The sequence below is a fragment of the Oncorhynchus mykiss genome, chromosome 20 (assembly GCF_013265735.2).
Source record: "Oncorhynchus mykiss isolate Arlee chromosome 20, USDA_OmykA_1.1, whole genome shotgun sequence".
In the NCBI taxonomy this organism is placed as follows: domain Eukaryota; kingdom Metazoa; phylum Chordata; class Actinopteri; order Salmoniformes; family Salmonidae; genus Oncorhynchus; species Oncorhynchus mykiss.
In genome coordinates this window covers 35,008,846-35,034,296 of record NC_048584.1, presented here as the reverse complement: position 1 = coordinate 35,034,296, position 25,451 = coordinate 35,008,846, and the positions used below count along the sequence as shown (strand labels likewise).

General features: G+C 43.1%; 1 protein-coding gene across 1 annotated transcript in view; it reads right to left on the bottom strand.

Annotated features, from left to right (window-relative positions):
- The window catches only part of LOC110499391 (CUB and sushi domain-containing protein 1), a 412,624-nt gene that overhangs the window by 145,096 nt on the left and 242,077 nt on the right, over window positions 1-25,451 (bottom strand). The window contains exons 4-5 of the mRNA XM_021576507.2: window positions 17,875-18,069; window positions 16,942-17,149 (exon numbers count right to left, since the gene is read on the bottom strand). Coding sequence (XP_021432182.2) covers window positions 16,942-17,149; window positions 17,875-18,069 — 403 coding nt within the window. The remainder of the gene's footprint in view (window positions 1-16,941; window positions 17,150-17,874; window positions 18,070-25,451) is intronic.

The window sequence follows — 25,451 nt, the reverse complement described above, 5'->3', positions numbered from 1 at the left end:
TTCCTTTTAATTCTTGCTCCTTTTCCTTGTGCCTTGTATTGGGAAGACCTTTGCCTTATTTCTGCTCAGACTGCCTCTTCCTCTCAGCCTAGTTTTCACACTCCAATGAACAACACTGTTAAAAAAGAAATTGAGAAAAAACCCAAACACCACTCAGCAGTAATTGCTATTCGCTCACTGTCCTGTGCCAACTTCGGCTGGACCTTCAATCCAAGACAATGCAAGGGAGGTTTTGTTAGAATGAAATGTATGATCTATCTATTCTACAATTATTAAAATCCTTGTTTGTCAATCTATTTTACATTATAGGGGGGGGGGGGGGGGGGTAGTCTATAATGGCTTTATAACCTTATAATTTGATTGAGTAGTAGTAGTTATGAGATCATGATGTTCTGAAAACCAATGCGAAGTGGGTGCAACATTTTAAAGAAAAGGAGGGCTTTTATTTTATACAGTAGTTATTATATTGTTAATTCAGCTTTGGAAACACAATGTATGGTCATGAGGACAAACATATCTACACTGATGACTTTTACTAGTATTTGATGACAATGGAGAACCCTCCACGCACATTCTACACATCGTCATATGACAAAATCCCATGGATTAAATATAATAACGTTTTGATCACACTTCAAGGCAGAAACATTTCTCAACAGTTGGACACTACACTCTTAGAAAAAAGGGTTCCAAAAGGGTTCCTCGGCTGTCCCCATAGAATAATATTTTTTGGTTCCAGGTAGAACCCTTTTTGGGTTCCATGTAGAATCCTCTGTAAAGGTTCTACATGGAGCCCAAAATGGATATTCTATGGAGACAGTCGAAGAACCCTTTTGGAACCCTTTTTTTCTGAGTACAGCAGCATAGTAAAGCAGAAATAAGGCAAAATGTCTTTCCAATACAAGGCACAAGGAAAAGGAGCAAGAATTATAAGGAAATATGCTGCTATACTCTTAAAAAAAAGGATTCCAAACAGGGTTCTTCGGCTGTCCCCATAGAATAATCCTTTTTGGTCCCAGGTAGAAACCTTTTGGGTTCCATGTAGAACCCTATTTAAAGGTTCTACATGGAACCTAAATGGGTTCTTCCTGGAACCAAATAGGGTTCTTCAGAAGGTTATTCTATGTGGACAGAAGAAGAACCCTTTTAGGTTCTTCTTTTTCTTAAGAGTGTACCTTACAATGGTTGTGCAAAACTTGCTGTCCATACACATTAATCAAAAATATCTGTTGCCACACATGAGGTGTCAAATGCATTCAACATCCATTATTCTGCCTGAGAGTTTATAAGACCTCTATCACCTTCAAAACTTTTTTGCACAATAACATGATTGGCATGACAGCTGACAAATAGAGCCATACATAAAGGGAGTTGGGTCATTGTGGCTTCTGTCAAATACAGTATGTTTCTGATGATCATATCCTAGTCTGAACTTAATTGGTTAAAAGGTGTCACGTGACATAATTTGTCGCCATGGAAGCACTTGACACATCTCCTTCATATCCATTGCTAAGTGACTAATGATGCTTCAGGGACACAATTGATACTCATACTGTATTGTGTGCTGTGTAATTTATAGTGGAACTGAGAGTGTTTTAACTGCTTTGCAGATATGAAACAAACAGAAAGTCATAATATCAGTCAAAAATATAAAATACCAGTTTATGCTACAAAACCAACTTTATAAGAGGTTTTAAAAATAAATTTAAAAAAAACATTGTTTGCTGCCTCCATTCGGGATGCACTGTTTAATTTTCAATGACTCAGTAATTTGGACAAAAACAGACGAATTTAAGGCTAGGAATTTATGCTCTTTTCTGAAGCATGCACGAGAACACCAGCTGTTCTGGATGACTGTGTGATAACGCTCTCGGTAGCCGATGTGAACAAAACCTTTAACCTCACTAGGGTACGTGGGACTGTAGCGTCCCACCTGACCAACATCCAGTGAAATTGCCAAATTCAAAAACAGAAATACTGATTATAAAAATTCAGAAAACATACATAGTGTTATACATGGGTTTAAAGATTAACTTCTTGTTAATCCAACCACGGTGTCAGATTTCAAAAAGGCTTTACAGCGAAAGCATACCATGCGATTATCTGAGAACATAGCCCAGCAGACAAATCATTACAAACAGTAACCAGCCAAGTAGAAGAGTTACACAAGTCAGAAATAGAGATACAATTAATCACTTACCTTTGATGGTCTTCATATGGTTGCACTCAGAAGACATTCATTTACTCAATAGATGTTAGTTTAGTTCGATAAAGTCTCTCTTTATATCCAAAAACCTTTGTTATCGCGTTTTCTTCAGTAATCCACAGGCTCAAACGCAGTCCCAACAGGCAGACAACAAATCCAAATTGTATCCGTAAAGTTCATAGAAACATGTCAAACGATGTTTATATTCAATCCTCAGGTTGTTTTTAGCGTAAATAATCAATAATATTTCAACCGGACAATTACGTTGTCAATATAAAAGGTAAACAAGAAAGGTCCGCTCTCGGGATTGCGCATGAAAAAGCTCTGTGACACAAATCCACTCATTCAGACTGGTCTTACTCCCTAATTTTTCAGAATACAAGCCTGAAACAATTTCTAAAGACTGTTGACATCTAGTGGAAGGCATAGGAAGTGCAATTTGAGTCCTAAGTCAATGGATACTGTAATGGCATTGAATAGAAAATGACAAAAATAAAACAATCCTACGTCCTGGATGGATTTTTTTCAGGTTTTCCCTTGCCAAATCAGTTCTGTTATACTCACAGACAATATTTTAACAGTTCTGGAAACTTTAGAGCATTTTCTATTCAAATATGTGCATATCCTAACTTCTGGGCCTGAGTGGCAGGTAGTTTACTTTGGGAAAGATTTTCATCCAGAGGTGAAAATAGTGCCCCCTACCCAAGATAAGTTAAACAAACCAACATTCACAAAGCTGCTGGGCCAGACTGATTACCAGGATGTGTACTCAAAGCATATGCAGACCAACTGTCAAATGTCTTCACTGACATTTTCAACCTCTCCCTGACTGAGTCTGTAATACCTACATGTTTTAAGCAGACTACCATAGTCGCTGTGCCCAAGGAAGCGAAGGTAACCTGCCTAAATGATTACCGTCCGTGGCACTCAAGTCGGTAGCCATGAAGTGCTTTGAAAGGCTGGTCATGGCTCACATCAACAGCATCCTCCCGGACACCCTAGACGCACTCCAATTCGCCCACCACCCCAACAGATCCACAGATGATGCAATCTCAATCACACTCCACACTGCCCTTTCTCACCTGGACAAAAGGAACACCTATGTGAGAATGCTTTTCACTGACTATAGCTCAGTGTTCAACACCATAGTGCCCACGAAGCTCATCACTAAGCTAAGGACTCTGGGACTTAACACCTCCCTCTGCAACTGGATCCTGGACTTCTTGACGGGCCGCCCCCTGGACCAATACAAATCAGCTGGGCTTGACAATCTGGACCCTCTATTTCTGAAACTATCCGCCGCCATTGTCGCAACCCCTATTACCAGCCTGTTCAACCTCTCTTTCGTATTGTCTGAGATCCCCAAGGATTGGAAAGCTACCACGGTCATCCCCCTCTTCAAAGGGGGAGACACCCTGGACCCAAACTGTTACAGACCTATATCCATCCTGCCCTGCCTATCTAAGGTCTTCGAAAGCCAAGTCAACAAACAGATCACTGACCATCTCAAATCACACCGTACCTTCTCCGCTGTGCAATCCGGTTTCCGAGCCGGTCACTGGTGCATCTCAGCCACGCTCAAGATACTAAACGATATCATAACCGCCATTGATAAAAGACTACTGTGCAGCCGTCTTCATCGACCTGGCCAAGGCTTTCGATTCTGTCAATCACCATATTCTTATTGGCAGACTCAGTAGCCTCGGTTTTTCTAATGACTGCCCTGCCTGGTTCACCAACTACTTTGCAGACAGAGTTCAGTGTGTCAAATCGGAGGGCATGTTGTCCGGTCCTCTGGCAGTCTCTATGGGGGTACCACAGGGTTCAATTCTCGAGCCGACTCTTTTCTCTGTATATATCAATGATGTTGCTCTTGCTGCGGGCGATTCCCTGATCCACCTCTACGCAGACGACACCATTCTGTATACTTCTGGCCCTTCCTTGGACACTGTGCTATCTAACCTCCAAACGAGCTTCAATGCCATACAACACTCCTTCCGTGGCCTTCAACTACTCTTAAACGCTAGTAAAACCAAATGCATGCTTTTCAATTGTTCGCTGCCTGCACCCACATGCCCGACTAGCATCACCACCCTGGATGGTTCCGACCTAGAATATGTGGACATCTATAAGTACCTAGGTGTCTGCCTAAACTGTAAACTCTCCTTCCAGACTAATATCAAACATCTCCAATCCAAAATCAAATCTAGAATCGTCTTTCTATTTCGCAGCAAAGACTCCTTCCTCCTCCAAACTTACCCTAGTAAAACTGACTATCCTACCGATCCTCGACTTCGGTGATGTCATCTACAAAATAGCTTCCAATACTCTACTCAGCAAACTAGTTGCAGTTTATCACAGTGACGTCCGTTTTGTTACTAAAGCACCTTATGCTCTAGTCGGCTGGCCCTCGCTACATATTCGTCGCCAGACCCACTGGCTCCAGGTCATCTACAAGTCCATGCTAGGTAAAGCTCCGCCTTATCTCAGTTCACTGGTCACGATGGCAACACCCACCCGTAGCACGCGCTCCAGCAGGTGTATCTCACTGATCATCCCTAAAGCCAACACCTCATTTGGCCGCCTGTCCTTCCAGTTCTCGGCTGCCTGTGACTGGAACGAATTTCAAAAATCGCTGAAGTTAGATGCTTTTATTTCCCTCACCAACTTTAAACATCTGCTATCTGAGAAGCTAACCGATCGCTGCAGCTGTACATAGTCCATCTGCAAATAGCCCACGCAATTTACCTACCTCATCCCCATACTGTTTTTATTTATTTACTTTTCTGCTCTTTTGCACACCAGTATCTCTACTTGCACATGATCATCTGATCATTTATCACTCCAGTGTTAATCTGCTAAATTGTAATTATTCACTCCTATGGCCCATTTATTGCCTACCTCCTCATGCCTTTTGCACACAATGTATATAGACAATTTTTTTTCTACTGTGTTATTGACTTGTTAATTGTTTACTCCATGTGTAACTCTGTGTTGTTGTCTGTTCACACTGCTATGCTTTATCTTGGCCAGGTCGCAGTTGTAAATGAGAACTTGTTCTCAACTAGCCTACCTGGTTAAATAAAGGTGAAAAAAAAGGTAGTAAGAGTAGGCAGCAACACGTATGCCACGCTGATCCTTAACACTGGGGCCCCTCAGGAGTGGGTACTTAGTCCTCTCCTGGAAAGGGCAGTGTGGAGTGCGATTGAGATTGCCTCATCTGTGGATCTGTTGGGGCGGTATGCGAATTGGAGTGGGTCTAGGGTTTCCGGCATGCTGTACCTTCGTTAGATTTTAGCTCATATTGCTCTGGCAAGCAGTAGTTGTTGATCTTGATGTTGTTGATGTGCATATAGGGAAAGATAGCCTACCTTTTTATGGTTGTTTGATCAATAGGACTGTAAAGTTCCCAAATGTAAGAGGACTTAGCAACATATTTGCAGAAATTCATTCAGGTGTATTTTGTGGCTTTTGCCGAATGCGTTCTAATGATCTAAAGTCTCGCTGTTGCAACTTCCTGTAAACACACAGTCCAGTTCAATGAATGATGGCAGGCCTGTGTGGCAAATGGCTTGTTTGCATAAAGGCCTACCGTAGCTCTGATTGGCTATGGCGCACCGGTCTGCGGAGACTCCGGGTCCTGGATAAGACAGATGTTTTTATTAGGTTGTATTTACTGCAGTGTCTATTAATTGTCCAAAAGCACAGCCTTTTTCCCACACTATATTTCTAGATCATTTTCACAAATGCCTTAGTTAAAGCTTCTTAGGGATAGTCCCCTTTTTTTCAATTTTCTCCGAAATGACATATCCAAATCTAACTGCATGTAGCTCAGGCCCTGAAGCAAGGATATGCATATTCTTGGTACCATTTCATAGGAAACACTTTGAAGTTTGTGGAAATGTAAATTGAATGTAGGAGAATATAACACAATAGATCTGGTAGAAGAAAATACAAAGAAAAACCAACCAGTCTTTTTCTACCACAATCTTTGAAATGCAGAGAAAGTTCACAGTTCTAGCCATTACTCTGGTTGTAATTATGATAGTGTACACAAGATGGCAGCAGTGTGTGTGCAAAGTTTCAGATGGATAACTTGAAGTATGAGTGAACGACAATACTTTTAGTGTGAAGTCCCCAGGTACATTTGGGCAGATCGTGAAGGAGACATTCGCAGTCATATTCATTTTTTTTGCAAGAATATCATCAAATCTGTATACTTGGACTTTGATTGAGCTTTCCAAGTATTAGTAGCCATATTATAAGTTCAACATTTGCAAAACAACAAGTTTTCAATATCAACAACAACAAGTTTTGAATATCCTTATAATTTTAGTCCAAAATTAAAAGGTATGCTGTCATACAAGGTTAGTAACTACATTTGACATTTTCTGGATACTCCCGTAAAGCCCAGCTCATTGGCTGTCTAGCTAGCTTTGTTTGACTCCGATTGGTGCTTATTTGACAACGATACAGTCGTTCAAGTGATGACTGCCCGCACCATCGGCCTGCCATGAAGGTGTTGCTCTCTAACCAAATATGGTGTCCTATAGGATATACTACACCCCTAAGGATATAGTAAAGTCTTGTTACCTTCTAGGCTCTCTAAGGAATACATACGAATGTGATTTGACTCATTGAAACAACGTTTAGGGTGAGATTTTCACAGATTCCTTTCTTTGCAAATTGAACGAGTTGAAATACAAAATCAATCGTGCATGCTATCTGGACCTTTTTACGATATGAAAAATAATTTTAGCTAACAAAACGACAATTCCTGTTATCTCTGGGACCCTTTGGATGATAAATCAGAGCAAGATTTCAGAATGTAAGTACACACATTTCACCTTCAGAGGTGAATTTATCAAACCTATCCCGGTGAAAAAAGTGTTTTCTTGTTAGGAGCTCTCCTCAAACAATAGCATGGCATTTTTTGCAGTAATATCTACTGAAAATTGGACAGTACAGTTATATTAACAAGAATTTAAGCCTTCAGCCGATGTAAGACACTTATATGTACCGACATTTGTTGTTTCTCTAAAATCTGCAAACTTGACATAATGCGCTGCATGATTTACAGAAAAAATGATGTCATCCTTCCTGAGGATGCATTTGAACAGATTTTAATAAGATTCCATGTTGCTAAAATGCTGTCAGTTCCACTTTAAGCAAGGTTTCAAAACTTCTGAAAATACCCTTTCGAAGCGAATATGCCATTTGGGTGACATCAACATTGATTTTAACAGCTCAAGTCGAAAATATCCCTTGTACTGACGGTGTCTCAGGGAGAGTTGGGATATAAAAAAATATATAATTCCAATTCACATGTGTATTAATACACACTTGTACATGTGTGAAATAGGAACACATATAAGCACCCACCAATTTATAGTATTATTGGTTTAATTTGAATCACATTTATGAATGAAATAAATTATCTTGACATTGGCTAAAGAGTTCAATAATGAAATGAACATATTTATTGTGCTATGAAGAGTGACAAAATCTGGCATGACAGCTTGTCAGGCACCTGCCTGCCAGGATCATGTGGTGGAAATTGCTTCAGGAAAGCCTTTCAGGGAGCTCCCTAAGAGCATGATATGTATCAGGCATCAATACAGGAATTTGACAATTTGTCAATCTTGTTCACCAAGTCTCATTCCTTCATGTCTGTTTGTATATCAATCACAAGTCCTCACCTCTTTTGTCAACGACGTATCAGTGACCAATATATAATATTTTATAATCGTATTCATTTGTCTGAGTTTAATTAATTCAGACAGAAGCAGCCCGTCTGACATGGTTCCTCCTGGCACCAGGAGGCGGCAGAGACCGCCCTAGAGACTTTTATTGGACTCAGGCGTGTGTTATTATTTAATTATTGTTTCCCTGTTAAAAGAGGTGTGTTTTATGTGGTCCTTTGCAGAAGCTTGAATTGTTTACTGTGTGCGTTCTTTTGTGTCCTGAGTGAGTGGTTGAGACTTAGTGTTTGCTGTTTTTTCCGCCCAAGTGTACTGTGATCCTGCGGCTACTGTTTCTCAGTAAAGTATTATGTTTATCTTTAACCACTGATTCCTTGTCTGGTCTCTTCTCTGCACCTGGGTCCAACCTCACCACGTCACACTGTCAACTCCATGTGAAGTGTCAATATAAAGTCAGCAAAAAAGAAAAGTCTCTTTTTCAGGACCCTGTCTTTCAAAGATCATCAATAAAAATCCAAATAACTTCACAGATCGTCATTGTAAAGGGTTTAAACACTGTTTCCCATGCTTGTTCAATGAACCATAAACAATTAATGAACATGCACCTGTGGAACAGTCGTTAAGACAATAACAGCTTACAGATGGTAGGCAATCAAGGTCAGAGTTCTGAAACCTTAGGACACTAAAGAGGCCTTTCTACTGACGGACACCAAAGGAAAGATGCCCATGGTCCCTGCTCATCTGTGAGAACGTTCCTTGGGCATGCTGCAAGGAGGCATGAGGATTGCAGATGTGGCCAGGGCAATAAATTGCAATGTCCGTAATGTGAGACGCCTAAGACAGCGCTACAGGGAGACAGGACGGACAGCTGATCATCCTGACAGTGGCAGACCACATGTAACAACACCTGCACAGGATTGGTACATCGGAACATCACACCTGTGGGACAGGTACAACAACAACTGCCTGAGTTACACCAGGAACACACAATCCCTCCATCAGTGCTCAGGTTGTCTGCAATAGACTGAGAGAGGCTGGACTGAGGGTTTGTAGGCTTGTTGTAAGGAAGGTCCTCACCAGACATCACCGGCAACAACGTCGCCTATTGGCACAAACCCACCATCGCTGGACCAGACAGGACTGGCAAAAAGTGATCTTCACTGACAAGTCGCGGTTTTGTCTCACGAGGGGTGAAGGTCAGATTCGTGTTTATTGCCGAAAGAATGAGCGTTACACTGAGGCCTGTACTCTGGAGCGGGATCAATTTTGAGGTGGAGGGTCCGTCATGGTCTGGGGCAGTGTGTCACAGCATCATAGGACTGTGCTTGTTGTCAATGCAGGCAATCTCAATGCTGTGCGTTACAGGGAAGACATCCTCCTCCCTCATGTGGTACCCTTCCTGCAGGATCATCCTGACATGACCCTCCAGCATGACAATGCCACCAGCAATTCTGCTCGTTCTGTGCGTGATTTCCTGCAAGACAGGAATGTCAGTGTTCTGCCATGGCCAGCGAAAAGCCCGGATCTCAATCCCTTTGAGCACGTCTGGGACCTGTTGGATCGGAGGGTGAGGGCTAGGGCCATTCCCCCAGAAATTTCCGGGCACTTGCAGGTGCCTTGTTGGAAGAGTGGGGTAACATCACAGCAAGAACTGGCAAATCTGGTGCCGTCCATGAGGGGGAGATGCACTGCAGTACTTAATGCAGCTGGTGGCCACACCAGATACTGTTAGTTTTGATTTTGACCCCCCCTTTGTTCAGGGACACATTCCATTTATGTTAGTCACATGTCTGTGGAACTTGTTCAGTTTATGTCTCAGTTGTTGAATCTTGTTATGTATGAATATTTACACATGTTAAGTTTGCTGAAAATGAACACAGTTGACAGTGATAGGACGTTTATTTTTTTGCTGAGCTTACATGTACAGTGGGGCAAAAAAGTATTTAGTCAGCCACCAATTGTGCAAATTCTCCCACTTAAAAAGATGAGAGAGGCCTGTAATTTTCATCATAGGTACACTTCAACTATGACAGACAAAATGAGAAAAGAAAATCCAGAAATCACATTGTAGGATTTTTCATTAATTTATTTGCAAATTATGGTGGAAAGTAAGATTTCTGGCTCTCACAGACCTGTAACTTCTTCTTTAAGAGGCTCCTCTGTCCTCCACTCGTTACCTGTATTAGTGTCACCTGTTTGAAGTTGTTATCAGTATAAAAGACACCTGTCCAGAACCTCAAACAGTCACACTCTAAACTCCATTATGGCCAAGACCAAAGAGCTGTCAAAGGACACCAGAAACAAAATTGTAGACCTGCACCAGGCTGGGAAGACTGCATCTGCAATAGGTAAGCAGCTTGGTTTGAAGAAATCAACTGTGGGAGCAATTATTAGGAAACGGAAGACATACAAGACCACTGATAATCTCCCTCGATCTGGGGCTCCACGCAAGATCTCACCCCGTGGGTTCAAAGTCAAATCAAATCAAATCAAATTTTATTTGTCACATACACATGGTTAGCAGATGTTAATGCGAGTGTAGCGAAATGCTTGTGCTTCTAGTTCCGACAATGCAGTAATAACAAGTAATCTAACTAACAATTCCAAAACTACTGTCTTGTACACAGTGTAAGGGGATAAAGAATATGTACATAAGGATATATGAATGAGTGATGGTACAGAGCAGCATAGGCAAGATACAGTAGATGGTATCCGGTACAGTATGTACAAATGAGATGAGTATGTAAACAAAGTGGCATAGTATAGTATAAAGTGGCTAGTGATACATGTATTACATAAGGATACCGTCGATGATATAGAGTACAGTATATACGTATGCATATGAGATGAATAATGTAGGGTAAGTAACATTTATATAAGGTAGCATTGTTTAAAGTGGCTAGTGATATATTTACATCATTTCCCATCAGTTCCCATTATTAAAGTGGCTGGAGTTGAGTCAGTGTCAGTGTGTTGGCAGCAGCCACTCAGTGTTAGTGGTGGCTGTTTAACAGTCTGATGGCCTTGAGATAGAAGCTGTTTTTCAGTCTCTCGGTCCCAGCTTTGATGCACCTGTACTGACCTCGCCTTCTGGATGATAGCGGGGTGAACAGGCAGTGGCTCGGGTGGTTGATGTCCTTGATGATCTTTATGGCCTTCCTGTGACATCGGGCGGTGTAGGTGTCCTGGAGGGCAGGTAGTTTGCCCCCGGTGATGCGTTGTGCAGACCTCACTACCCTCTGGAGAGCCTTACGGTTGAGGGCGGTGCAGTTGCCATACCAGGCGGTGATACAGCCCGCCAGGATGCTCTCGATTGTGCATCTGTAGAAGTTTGTGAGTGCTTTTGGTGACAAGCCGAATTTCTTCAGCCTCCTGAGGTTGAAGAGGCGCTGCTGCGCCTTCTTCACGATGCTGTCTGTGTGAGTGGACCAATTCAGTTTGTCTGTGATGTGTATGCCGAGGAACTTAAAACTTGCTACCCTCTCCACTACTGTTCCATCGATGTGGATAGGGGGGTGTTCCCTCTGCTGTTTCCTGAAGTCCACAATCATCTCCTTAGTTTTGTTGACGTTGAGTGTGAGGTTGTTTTCCTGACACCACACTCCGAGGGCCCTCACCTCCTCCCTGTAGGCCGTCTCATCGTTGTTGGTAATCAAGCCTACCACTGTTGTGTCGTCCGCAAACTTGATGATTGAGTTGGAGGCGTGCGTGGCCACGCAGTCGTGGGTGAACAGGGAGTACAGGAGAGGGCTCAGAACGCAACCTTGTGGGGCCCCAGTGTTGAGGATCAGCGGGGAGGAGATGTTGTTGCCTACCCTCACCACCTGGGGGCGGCCCGTCAGGAAGTCCAGTACCCAGTTGCACAGGGCGGGGTCGAGACCCAGGGTCTCGAGCTTGATGACGAGCTTGGAGGGTACTATGGTGTTGAATGCCGAGCTGTAGTCGATGAACAGCATTCTCACATAGGTATTCCTCTTGTCCAGATGGGTTAGGGCAGTGTGCAGTGTGGTTGAGATTGCATCGTCTGTGGACCTATTTGGGCGGTAAGCAAATTGGAGTGGGTCTAGGGTGTCAGGTAGGGTGGAGGTGATATGGTCCTTGACTAGTCTCTCAAAGCACTTCATGATGACGGATGTGAGTGCTACGGGGCGGTAGTCATTTAGCTCAGTTACCTTAGCTTTCTTGGGAACAGGAACAATGGTGGCCCTCTTGAAGCATGTGGGAACAGCAGACTGGTATAGGGATTGATTGAATATGTCCGTAAACACACCGGCCAGCTGGTCTGCGCATGCTCTGAGGGCGCGGCTGGGGATGCCATCTGGGCCTGCAGCCTTGCGAGGGTTAACACGTTTAAATGTCTTACTCACCTCGGCTGCAGTGAAGGAGAGACCGCATGTTTTCGTTGCAGGCCGTGTCAGTGGCACTGTATTGTCCTCAAAGCGGGCAAAAAAGTTATTTAGTCTGCCTGGGAGCAAGACATCCTGGTCCGTGACTGGGCTGGGTTTCTTCCTGTAGTCCGTGATTGACTGTAGACCCTGCCACATGCCTCTTGTGTCTGAGCCGTTGAATTGAGATTCTACTTTGTCTCTGTACTGGCGCTTAGCTTGTTTGATAGCCTTGCGGAGGGAATAGCTGCACTGTTTGTATTCGGTCATGTTACCAGACACCTTGCCCTGATTAAAAGCAGTGGTTCGCGCTTTCAGTTTCACACGAATGCTGCCATCAATCCACGGTTTCTGGTTAGGGAATGTTTTAATCGTTGCTATGGGAACGACATCTTCAACGCACGTTCTAATGAACTCGCACACCGAATCAGCGTATTCGTCAATGTTGTTATCTGACGCAATACGAAACATCTCCCAGTCCACGTGATGGAAGCAGTCTTGGAGTGTGGAGTCAGCTTGGTCGGACCAGCGTTGGACAGACCTCAGCGTGGGAGCCTCTTGTTTTAGTTTCTGTCTGTAGGCAGGGATCAACAAAATGGAGTCGTGGTCAGCTTTTCCGAAAGGGGGGCGGGGCAGGGCCTTATATGCGTCGCGGAAGTTAGAGTAACAATGGTCCAAGGTCTTTCCTCCCCTGGTTGCGCAATCGATATGCTGATAAAATTTGGGGAGTCTTGTTTTCAGATTAGCCTTGTTAAAATCCCCAGCTACAATGAATGCAGCCTCCGGATAAATTGTTTCCAGTTTGCAGAGAGTTAAATAAAGTTCGTTCAGAGCCATCGATGTGTCTGCTTGGGGGGGGATATATACGGCTGTGATTATAATCGAAGAGAATTCTCTTGGTAGATAATGCGGTCTACATTTGATTGTGAGGAATTCTAAATCAGGTGAACAGAAGGATTTGAGTTCCTGTATGTTTCTTTCATCGCACCATGTCACGTTAGTCATAAGGCATACGCCCCCGCCCCTCTTTTTACCAGAAAGATGTTTTTTCCTGTCTGCGCGATGCGTGGAGAAACCTGTTGGCTGCACCGCTTCGGATAGCGTCTCTCCAGTAAGCCACGTTTCCGTGAAGCAAAGAACGTTACAGTCTCTGATGTCCCTCTGGAATGCTACCCTTGCTCGGATTTCATCAACCTTGTTGTCAAGAGACTGGACATTGGCAAGAAGAATGCTAGGGAGTGGTGCGCGCTGTGCCCGTCTCCGGAGTCTGACCAGAAGACCGCCTCGTTTCCGTACTGATGGTGAGTTGATGCTGATCTTATATTCAGTAGTTCTTCTCGACTGTATGTAATGAAACCTAAGATGACCTGGGGTACTAATGTAAGAAATAACACGTAAAAAAACAAAAAACTGCATAGTTTCCTAGGAACGCGAAGCGAGGCGGCCATCTCTGTCGGCGCCGGAAGTACTAAGTGATCACAAGAACGGTGGGCAAAAATCCCAGAACCACACGGGGGGACCTAGTGAATGACCTGCAGAGAGCTGGGACCAAAGTAACAAACGCCTACCATCAGTAACACACTACGCCGCCAGGGACTCAAATCCTGCAGTGCCAGACGTGTCCCCCTGCTTAAGCGAGTATGACAATGATCCCAAACACACCACCCGGGCAACAAAGAAGTGGCTTCGTAAAAAGCATTTCAAGGTCCTGGAGAGGCCTAGCCAGTCTCCAGATCTCAACCCAATAGAAAATCTTTGAAGGGAGTTGAAAGTCCGTGTTGCCCAGTAACAGCCCCAAAACATCACTGCTCTAGAGGAGATCTGCATGGAGGAATGGGCCAAAATACCAGCAACAGTGTGTGAAAACCTTGTGAGGACTTACAGAAAACATTTGACCTCTGTCATTGCCAACAAAGGGTATATAACAAAGTATTGAGATAAACTTTTGTTATTGACCAAATACTTATTTTCCACCATAATTTGCACATAAATTCATTCAAAATCCTACAATGTGATTTTCTGGATTATTTTTCTCATTTTGTCTGTCATAGTTGAAGTGTACCTATGATGAAAATTAGAGGCCTCTCTCATCTTTTTAAGTGGGAGATCTTGCACAATTGGTGGCTGACTAAATACTTTTTTGCCCCACTTTACATGAGAGAGAAACCCCTCTTATTGAATTCTAACTACATATACAGATGTGAAATGCTTGTGAGATGGTTGCTTTATTGTAAATGGGATTTTATGTGACATAACTACCAATTAATTTGCCATAATTATATTATGCTGTTTACTGCATCGGATGTAATTGATCACCCAGCTGTGTGCAAACAAAACACATACCGAAAGCAAACATGCTGCTGTTTTTCGACGCCAACCCACCACTGGTGTGCATGGCCAAAGAGCTCTATTTTCATGTCATCTGACCATAGCACCAGTTCCAATCCAAGTGCCATTTATCTAACAAACTCCAGGCGGTGCTATGGTCAGATGACATGAAAATAGTGCTATAATGCCATCCACATCAGTGGTGGGTTTGGCAGAAGCATATTCAGAAAAGTACCTCAAACCTCGAAGTCCAGAAAAATTATACTATTCAGTATAAATATTACTTGGGAGTCAAAGCAAATACTATATGTTGCTAATTAGATATAGTTGTTCCACGAATAGAGTGCCTTTCATGCCCTTCAGACATTATATGCGTATGTTTGATAAAACACTACATTTAACAGTTGGCTCAAATACATCTATGCTGTAACTAATCTAAACCATGTTAAACATTTCAATAGCAGTGTGTTTTCATTAAAACAATTTTAAACCATTTAACCCCAAGATTTTCCCTCGTTTTCACCATCATTGTAAAGTCCTAGCTATTTTGTTGCTTTGGGAAAGTCATATCTAAAGATTTTTAATGTGAATAGTGATACATTTACATTTGTCCCCCAGCTTTAAAGTCAACCCTATACCGTGAGCTAAACTCTTGTTTCAATCTGGTAAAACTATTCCTTTAAAATATATATTTTTAACAAATAACATTTCAAATAATATTCAAAGCATATGCAGAAATGTACTTGGGACTTTCAACGGGACTTGAAACCCATTGAAAACCTGTGGTTTGAATTCAAGATGGCAGTCCATAAGCACAGAGAATGGATATCCATTATCTGGAAATATTCTGTATGGAAGAATGGTCTAAGATCCCCCCATGTGTCCTCCAAACACATACAACATTTTAAGAAAAGGATTCAGTGTCATTAGCCTGAAAACAGGGGTGCCAATCATTTTGACCATTTTTTTATTTTTATTTTACTCGTTAACAAAATATTTCTCTGAATTTCCCAACTTTTTGGAGTATACAATATGATTTATTATATCCAGTCTTTTTTGCTCATATTCATCAATAGTTATGGACCCCATTGTATCATGAGATGGTGCAGTAATGCAGATATTCATAAAAAGATATATACAAAAATATGTTTTATTGTGACATACACCAGATAGGTGCAGTGAAATGTGTTGTTGTACAGGGTCATAGTAGTACGGCACACTTGGAACAAATTAGGGGTTAGTGCCTTGCTCAAGGGCACATTGGCAGATTTTTCACCTTGTCAGCTCAGGTATTTGAACCAGCCACATTTTGGTTACTGGCCCAACACTCTAACTGCTAGGCCATTATATCATGAAACTAATATGATATCAATATTGTACTGAACATTTTTACTGACATTTAAACAGATTTTCCATATCGGTGGTGATCACTAGTGTTATAGTGTGGACACTATATAAATAATTACATTCAATATGTATTGTACTTACCTGCAGTATAGTATGATTGCTATTCATGTGTGCATGGTTATTATTGGCAATGACTGTGACCTTTCCCCTTGGATGATGTCATCACCCCGACAGATCTGTAGAATGTGACTCTACCACATGTTGAGTGGGCTGTATCGTTTGGCTGTATTTGCACCGTTTGTACATGGCTGTACACTTTTTATTTCTTAAGTGGAAAGTAAAGGAAAGTAATATTGAAATGCGTGTGGGCATTCCTTGTCAAGTTACCACAAATAGTGTGAAGGACGTTGGAATGAGGGTGTCCTAAAATGGACACATTGTTTTTAAATGGAATTCCCTAACATAAATGGAAGCCTAATCAACAGTCTTCACAGGTAGTTTCAACAGTCTAAACAGGCTGTGTATGTGTTTAAATACAGATATTTCATCCCATTCTGCTCAGAACACACTATAGTGCTCTGCATTGCAGTAGCATTCCGTTGACAATAGGCCTTGAATATTATTTTGTCAAGGAATTCTCAAATGAACCGGTTATTGAAGTGTCAGGTTTCAAGACCTGAAATGTCTCAGCTCTTGACAGGACAAACTTAAACATTATGATCTATTCTCCAAAAGTGGTGTGAGGTCCTGTACAACTTTAGCGACTCATCTTTGCATTCTCTCAATGGAAAATAAAGGTCTGTTATTGACATACTGGGATCAACCGTATAACACAAAAACACTAACTTGAATAGCTTTCATACATTTGTGAATCACCATAAATTACAACAGAGCAGTGATGCCATGACAGTTGCCACCATTAGAATACAAGGAATTAGGTGATTTAATTATATTGTGTTTGTTAATTACTTACCATATTGATGGTGCCTCAGTCCCACTTATCTCCAGGAAGTCGTATCTGTCTTCCAGCTGGAAATCGCTGAAGACTAGGGCGATGGTGTCCCCTGGTTCAGCCAGAATACTCCATGTGCAGTCTGCATTATTCTCATACTCTGAAGGGAAGTGTGGACTTGATATTGTCCCTGTTGTTCCCCTCAATGTCCCACCACAAGCTCCTTCAGCTAAAGAGACAAAGTGAGAGACAATTGCATTACTGACTGGGTCACAACTTGCTCTTCTAAAATATATCAGTCTCGACTGAGTCCTGACTCTCTATTGTTTCAGCTCCTATTGAGTGGACAAATATTTACTAGTAAGAGATGAAGGTTTTACAGCAACTAAGATTGGCCTTGTTCCTGACACAAGATTGGCAAATCTGTTAAATAAATGTGGTTGTTGTTGCAAGTTGAACAACCAAAACAGTGGCCATTGAAAGCTACTGCCTTGTGACCTTCCTAAGACCTCTAAAACCTATGATTTGATACTTCAGGTTCAAGGATAATCCAGGATAAACACAACTAAATGATGATCCAGGATCAACACAACTAAATGAAGATCCAGGATCAACACAACTAAATGACGATCCAGGATCAACACAACTGAATGATGATCCAGGATCAACACAACTAAATGATGATCCAGGATCAACACAACTGAATGATGATCCAGGATCAACACAACTAAATGACGATCCAGGATCAACACAACTAAATGATGATCCAGGATCAACACAGCTAAATGATGATCCAGGATTAACACAACTAAATGATGATCCAGGATCAACACAACTGAATGATGATCCAGGATCAACACAGCTAAATGATGATCCAGGGAATTTCTTACCCTCCAAATAGTATTGTAAAATAATATGATATTATATGTAAATACACTACAAACTGTGTCTTACCCCGACAAAATGGTGCTGGAAAGTCCCACGATGCACCGGTACCTGGACTCACAATACAAGTGAGTGCAGCATGTCCCTCCAGTATATATCCCATGAGACAACTGTAACGGATCTTGTCTCCAATGTTGTACCTTGTTCCATGAATTACTCCTTTTGGTATCAACCCTGGATTTCCACATGTGTGACTTGGTAGCACTGAAAAACAAAACAAAAGATAATACTTTTAATTCCATGGCAGATCCCAGTGTTATTCTCTTGTCGAGTCTAGCACAGGGCTTTCCAAACTTGTTTTAGGCCGTGAACCCGTTTTGGCATAAAAAAATTCTATGAACCAAGAGCGATTATTTCTCTCACGACTCCACAATGCTTGTCCAGCACCAAGATAATTTCAGGTCCTCATCACCCACAAGAATATAAGAGTTCCATACTCAACCACCTCTGTTCAGTCACAACAGTGGAGTCAACATCCATCTTTCACAAAGACAATTTGAAGGTCAATTATATAATATTGTGTAGTTCTGCTACTCAGTTTTTATGGTTACATTTACGGTTCCACTTTATTTGTACACTGAACAAAAATATAAACACAACATGCAACAATTTCAAAGATTTTGCTGAGTTACGGTTCATGTAAGGAAATCAGTAACTCTATGGATTTCACATGACTGGTAGGGGTGTGGATCAAAAAAACAGACAGTATCTGGTGTGACCACCATTTGTCTCATGCAGTGAGATACATCTCCTTCGCATAGAGTTGATCAGGCTGTTGATTGTGGCCTGTGGAATGGCTGTGTAAAGTTGTTGGATATTGGTGGGAACTGGAACACGCTGCATCCCAAACATGTTCAATGGGTGACATGTCTGTTGAGTATATAGGCCGTGGAAGAACTGGGGAAAAAAAATATTGTGTACAGATCCTTGCTACACGGGGCAATGCATTATCATGCTGGCGGCGGTTGAATGGCATGACAATGGGCCTCAGGATCTCATCATGGTATCTCTGTGCATTCAAATTGCCATCGATAAAATGCAATTGTGTTCATTGCCCTTAGCTTATGCCAGCCCACTTCTCTAGGGTGCCAGTGGCCATCGAAGGTCAGTTACGACGTCGAACAGCAGCCAGGTCAAGACCTTGGTGAGGACGACGAGCACGCAAATGAGCTTCCCTGAGACTGTTTCTGACAGTTTGTGCAGAAATTCGTCGGTTTTTCAAACCTACAGTTTCATCAGTTATCTGGGTGGCTGGTCTCAGAAGATCCCGCAGGTGAAGAAGCCTGATGTGGAGTTCCTAGGCTGGCGTGGTTACACGTGGTGTGCGGTTGTGAGACCCTTTGGATGTACTGCCAAATTCTCTAACACGATGTTGGAAGCGGCTTATGGTTGAGAAATGAACATTCAATTCACTGGCAACAGCTCTGGTGGACATTACTGCAGTCAGCATTCCAACTGCACACACATTTTAGAGTGGCCTTTGATTGTCCTCAGCACAAGGTGCACCTGTGTAATGATCATGCTGTTTAATCAGCTTTTGGATACGCCACATTTCTTAGGTGGATGTATTATCTTGGCAAATGGTGCCATGAAAACGTCCTCTCCCTCAACCGCAACAAAATGAAGGAGCTGATCGTGGACTTCAGGAAACAGCAGAGGGAGCACGCCCCTATCCACATCGACAGGACCGCAGTAGAGAAGGTGGAAAGCTTCAAGTTCCTCGGCATACACATCACTGTCAATCTGGAATGGTCCACCCACATAGAGAGTGTGGTGAGGCTGAAAAAATTTAGCTTGGCCCCTAAGACCCTCACAAACTTTTACAGATGCACAATTGAGAGCATCCTGTTGGGCTGTATCACAACCTGGTATGGCAACTGCATTGCCCACAACCGCAGCGCTCTCCAGAGGGCGGTACGGTCTGCCCAAAGCGTCACCGGGGGCACACTGCCTTCCCACCAGGACACCTACAGCACTCAATGTCACAGGAAGGCCAAAAAGATCATCAAGGACATCAACCACCCGAGCAACGCCCTGTTCAGCTAGCTATCATCCAGAATCAAATCAAATCAAAGTGTATTTGTCACGTGCGCCAAATACAACAGGTGTAAACCTTACAGTGAAATGCTTACTTACAGGCTCTAACCAATGGTGCCAAAAAAGGTATGTGTGTGTGTGTGTGTGTGTGTGTGTGTATGTGTAGGTAAGTAAATAAATAAAGTAACTGTGCATATATAATGAACAGAGAGTAGCAGAAGCGTAAAAAGAGGGGTTGGCGGGTGGTGGGACACAATGCAGACAGCCCGGTTAGCCAATGTGCGGGAGCACTGGTTTTGAGGTAGTAGTATGAATGTATAGTTAAAGTGACTATGCATATAAGATAAACAGAGAGTAGCAGCAGCGTAAAAGAGGGGTTGGGGGAAGGGGGGGAACAATGCAAATAGTCCGGGTAGCCATTTGAAGACCTGTTCAGGAGTCTTATGGCTTGGGGGTAAAAACTGTTGAGAAGCCTTTTTGTCCTAGACTTGGCACTCCGGTACCGCTTGCCATGCGGTAGTAGAGAGAACAGTCTATGACTGGGGTGGCTGGGGTCTTTGACAATTTTTAGAGCCTTCCTCTGACACCGCCGGGTGTAGAGGTCTTGGATGGCAGGCAGCTTTGCCCCAGTGATGTACTTGGCCGTATGCACTACCCTCTGAAGTGCCTTGCGGTCAGAGGCCGAGCAATTGCAATACCAGGCAGTGATGCAACCGGTCAGGATGCTCTCGATGTTGAAGCTGTAGAACCTTTTGAGGATCTCAGGCCAAATAATTTTAGTTTCCTAAGGGGGAATATGCTTTGTCGTGCCCTTCACAACTGTCTTGGTGTGTTTGGTCCAATCTAGTTTGTTGTTGATGTGGACACCAAGGAATTTGAAGCTCTCAACCTGCTCCACTATAGCCCCGTCGATGAGAATGGGGACGTGCTCGGTGCTCCTTTTCCTGTAGTCCACAATCATCTCCTTAGTCTTGGTTACATTGAGGGATAGGTTGTTATTCTGGCACCACCCGGCCAGGTCTCTGACCTCCTCCCTATAGGCTCTCGTCGTTGTCGGTGATCAGGACTACCACTGTTGTGCCAACTTAATGATGGTGTTGGAGTCGTGCATGGCCATGCAGTCGTGGGTGAACAGGGAGTACAGGAGGGGACTGAGCACGCACCCCTGGGGAGTTCCAGTGTTGAGGATCAGCGTGGCAGATGTGTTCCTACCTACCCTCACCACCTGGGGGCGGCCTGTCAGGAAGTCCAGGATCCTTAGATTAGTGATGAGCTTTGAGGGTACTATGGTGTTGGACGCTGAGCTGTTGTCAATGAACAGCATTCTCACATAGGTGTTCCTTTTGTCCAGGTGGGAAGGGCAGTGTGGAGTGCAATAGAGATTGCATCATCTGTGGATCTGTTTGGGCGGTATGCAAATTGGAGTGGGTCTAGGGTTCTGGGATAATGGTGTTGATGTGAGCCATTACCAGCCTTTCAAAGCACTTCATGGCTACGGACGTGAGTGCCACGGGTCTGTAGTCATTTAGGCAGGTTGCCTTTGTGTTCTTGGGCTCAGGGACTATGGTGGTCTGCTTGAAGCATGTTGGTATTACAGACTCAATCAGGGACATGTTGAAAATGTCAGTGAAGACACCTGCCAGTTGGTCAGCACATGCCCGGAGCACACGTCCTGGTAATCCGTCTGGCACCGCAGCCTTGTGTATGTTGACCTGTTTAAAGGTCTTACTCACGTCGGCTACAGAGAGCGTGATCACACAGTCGTCCGGAACAGCTGATGCTCTCATGCATGCCTCAGTGTTGCTTGCCTCGAAGCGAGCATAGAAGTGATTTAGCTCGTCTGGTAAGCTCGTGTCACTGGGCAGCTCGCGGCTGTGCTTCCCTTTGTAGTCTGTAATAGTTTGCAAGCCCTACCACATCCGACGAGCATCAGAGCCGGTGTAGTATGATTCAATCTTAGCCCTGTATTGACGCTTTGCCTGTTTGAAGGTTCGTCGCAGGGCATAGCGGGATTTCGTGTAAGCTTCCGGGTTAGAGTACCGCACCTTGAAAGCGGCAGCTCTACCCTTTAGCTCAGTGCGAATGTTGCCTGTAATCCATGGCTTCTGGTTGTGGTATGTACGTACAGTCACTGTGGGGACGACGTCCTCAATGCACTTATTGATAAAGTCAGTGACAGATGTGGTGTATTCCTCAATGTCATCGGAAGAATCCCGAAACATGTTCCAGTCTGTGATAGCAAAGCAGTTCTGTAGTTTAGCATCTGCTTCATCTGACCATTTTTTTATCGACCAAGTCACTGGTGCTTCCTTATTTAATTTTTGCTTGTAAGCAGGAATCACGAGGATAGAGTTGTGGTCGGATTTACCAAATGGAGGGCGAGGGAGAGCTTTTTCTCGTCTCTGTGTGTGGAGTACATTTGTGTCTGGTTGCACATTTAACATGTTGATAGAGATTTGGTAGAACTGATTTAAGTTTCCCTGCATTGAAGTCTCCGGCCACTAGGAGCGCCGCCTCTGGGTGAGTGGTTTCCTGTTTGCTTATTTCCTTATACAGCTGACTGAGTGCTGTCTTAGTGCCAGCATCTGTCTGTTGTGGTAAATAAACAGCCACGAAAAGTATAGCTGAGAACTCTCTAGGCAAGTAGTCTGGCCTGCAGTTTATCACAATATACTCAACATCAGGCGAGAAAAATCTAGATTTCGTGCACCAGCTGTTGTTTACAAATATGCACAGACCACCCCCCCCCTCGTCTTACCGGAGTGTGCTGTTCTATCCTGCCGGTGCAGAATGTATCCCGTTAGCTGAATATCCATGTCGTCATTCAGCCACGATTCCGTGAAGCATAGGATATTACAGTTTTTTATGTCCTGTTGGTAGGATATTCGTGATCTTACCTCGTCGGGTTTATTGTCCAATGTATGCATGTTGGCGAGTAATATTGACGGTAACTGCAGCTTTCCTAGTTGTCTTCTGCGGGTCCGGACGAGGCATCCGGCTCTTCATCCTCTCTATCGCTTCCTTTTGTGAATAATTGGGATGTCTGCCCTGTGGGTTGTTTGGAGAATATCGTGTGAGTCCTGCTTGCTGTTGTTGTTGTTGTTGTTGTTGAAGAAATCTTTGTCTAATCCGAGGTGAGTGATCGCTGTCCTGATATCCAGAAGCTCTTTGTCTAATCCGAGGTGAGTGATCGCTGTCCTGATATCCAGAAGCTCTTTGTCTAATCCGAGGTGAGTGATCGCTGTCCTGACATCCAGAAGCTCTTTGTCTAATCCGAGGTGAGTGATCGCTGTCCTGATATCCAGAAGCTCTTTGTCTAATCCGAGGTGAGTGATCGCTGTCCTGATATCCAGAAGCTCTTTGTCTAATCCGAGGTGAGTGATCGATGTCCTGATATCCAGAAGCTCTTTGTCTAATCCGAGGTGAGTGATCCCTGTCCTGACATCCAGAAGCTCTTTGTCTAATCCGAGGTGAGTGATCGCTGTCCTGATATCCAGAAGCTCTTTGTCTAATCTGAGGTGAGTGATCACTGTCCTGATATCCAGAAGCTCTTTGTCTAATCCGAGGTGAGTGATCACTGTCCTGATATCCAGAAGCTCTTTGTCTAATCCGAGGTGAGTGATCGCTGTCGTGATATCCAGAAGCTCTTTGTCTAATCCGAGGTGAGTGATCGCTGTCCTGATATCCAGAAGCTCTTTGTCTAATCCAAGGTGAGTGATCGCTGTCCTGATATCCAGAAGCTCTTTGTCTAATCCGAGGTGAGTGATCGCTGTCCTGATATCCAGAAGCTCTTTGTCTAATCCGAGGTGAGTGTTCGCTGTCCTGATATCCAGAAGCTCTTAGTCTAATCCGAGGTGAGTGATCGCTGTCCTGATATCCAGAAGCTCTTTGTCTAATCCGAGGTGAGTGATCGCTGTCCTGATATCCAGAAGCTCTTTGTCTAATCCGAGGTGAGTGATCGCTGTCCTGATATCCAGAAGCTCTTTGTCTAATCCGAGGTGAGTGATCGCTGTCCTGATATCCAGAAGCTCTTTGTCTAATCCGAGGTGAGTGATCGCTGTCCTGATATCCAGAAGCTCTTTGTCTAATCCGAGGTGAGTGATCGCTGTCCTGATATCCAGAAGCTCTTTTCTGCCATAAGATACGGTTGCAGAAACATTATGTACAAAATAGTTTTCAACTTTCCCGGAAAAACCCCCACATAATAGCACAATTGGTTAGGAGACCGTAAAACGGCGGCCATCTCCTCCGGTGCCATCTTTTACATACATACCCCATGCGAGGTCAGTACAGGTGTATCAAAGCTGGGACCGAGAGTCTGGAAAAACAGCTTCTATCTCAAGGTCATCAGACTGTTAAATAGCCATCACTAGGTGGCTTCCACCCGGTTTACGTAACCTTGCACCTTAGAGGCTGCTGCCCTATATACATAGACATTGAATCACTGGCCACTTAAATAATGGAACACTAGTCACTTTATTAATGTTTACATACTGCTTTACTCATCTCATATGTATATACTGTATTCTATTCTACTGTATTTTAGTCAATGCCACTAGAAACACAACCATTTCTATTCACCCGCAATAACATCTGCTAAATACGTGTTAGTGACAAACACAATTTGATTTGATGCTCTCTAACAGGGATGTAAACACATTTGTGCGCTAAACTTGAGAGAAATAATATTTTTGTGCACTTGGAATCTTTTCTTTATTTTCATGAAACATGGGACCAACACTTTATGTGTTGCGTTTATATTTTTGTTCAGTATATTTTAATTAGACTAAGCTTAAATGTGGTAAAGTCTCTGTTTCAGGAGAACTACAAAGTAGTAACTACAACATTGTAACTACAACTTTGTGACTAGAAATCCGTTGCTGGAGTATTTAAACATGCATCATTCATTCATTTATTTTGTTAGTTGGAAGACTTCAAATCAAATGGAATGCATCAATGTTCTCACACATAAATAAAAAGTCACTAGGGTAAAATGAAAACATCATCGATCTTAAAACAAAACATTGCCTGTCTTGTAGAATATAACATCTCTACTTCGGCACAACCCAACACAAATGAGGGACTATATTAATATTTTATTGTACATTGTGCAAGTAGCAGTTTTCTTGATTTTTAAGATATGTTCCGAAACCTCAACTTCCAGGGATCATGTCAAAGAGCATTGTTACATCCTGTCAAAGAGCATTGTTACATCCTGTCAAAGAGCATTGTTACATCCTGTCAAAGAGCATTGTTACATCCTGTCAAAGAGCATTGTTACATCCTGTCAAAGAGCATTGTTACATCCTGTCAAAGAGCATTGTTACATCCTGTCAAAGAGCATTGTTACATCCTGTCAAAGAGCATTGTTACATCCTGTCAAAGAGCATTGTTACATCCTGTCAAAGAGCATTGTTACATCCTGTCAAAGAGCATTGTTACATCCTGTCAAAGAGCATTGTTACATCCTGTCAAAGAGCATTGTTACATCCTGTCAAAGAGCATTGTTACATCCTGTCAAAGAGCATTGTTACATCCTGTCAACTCCT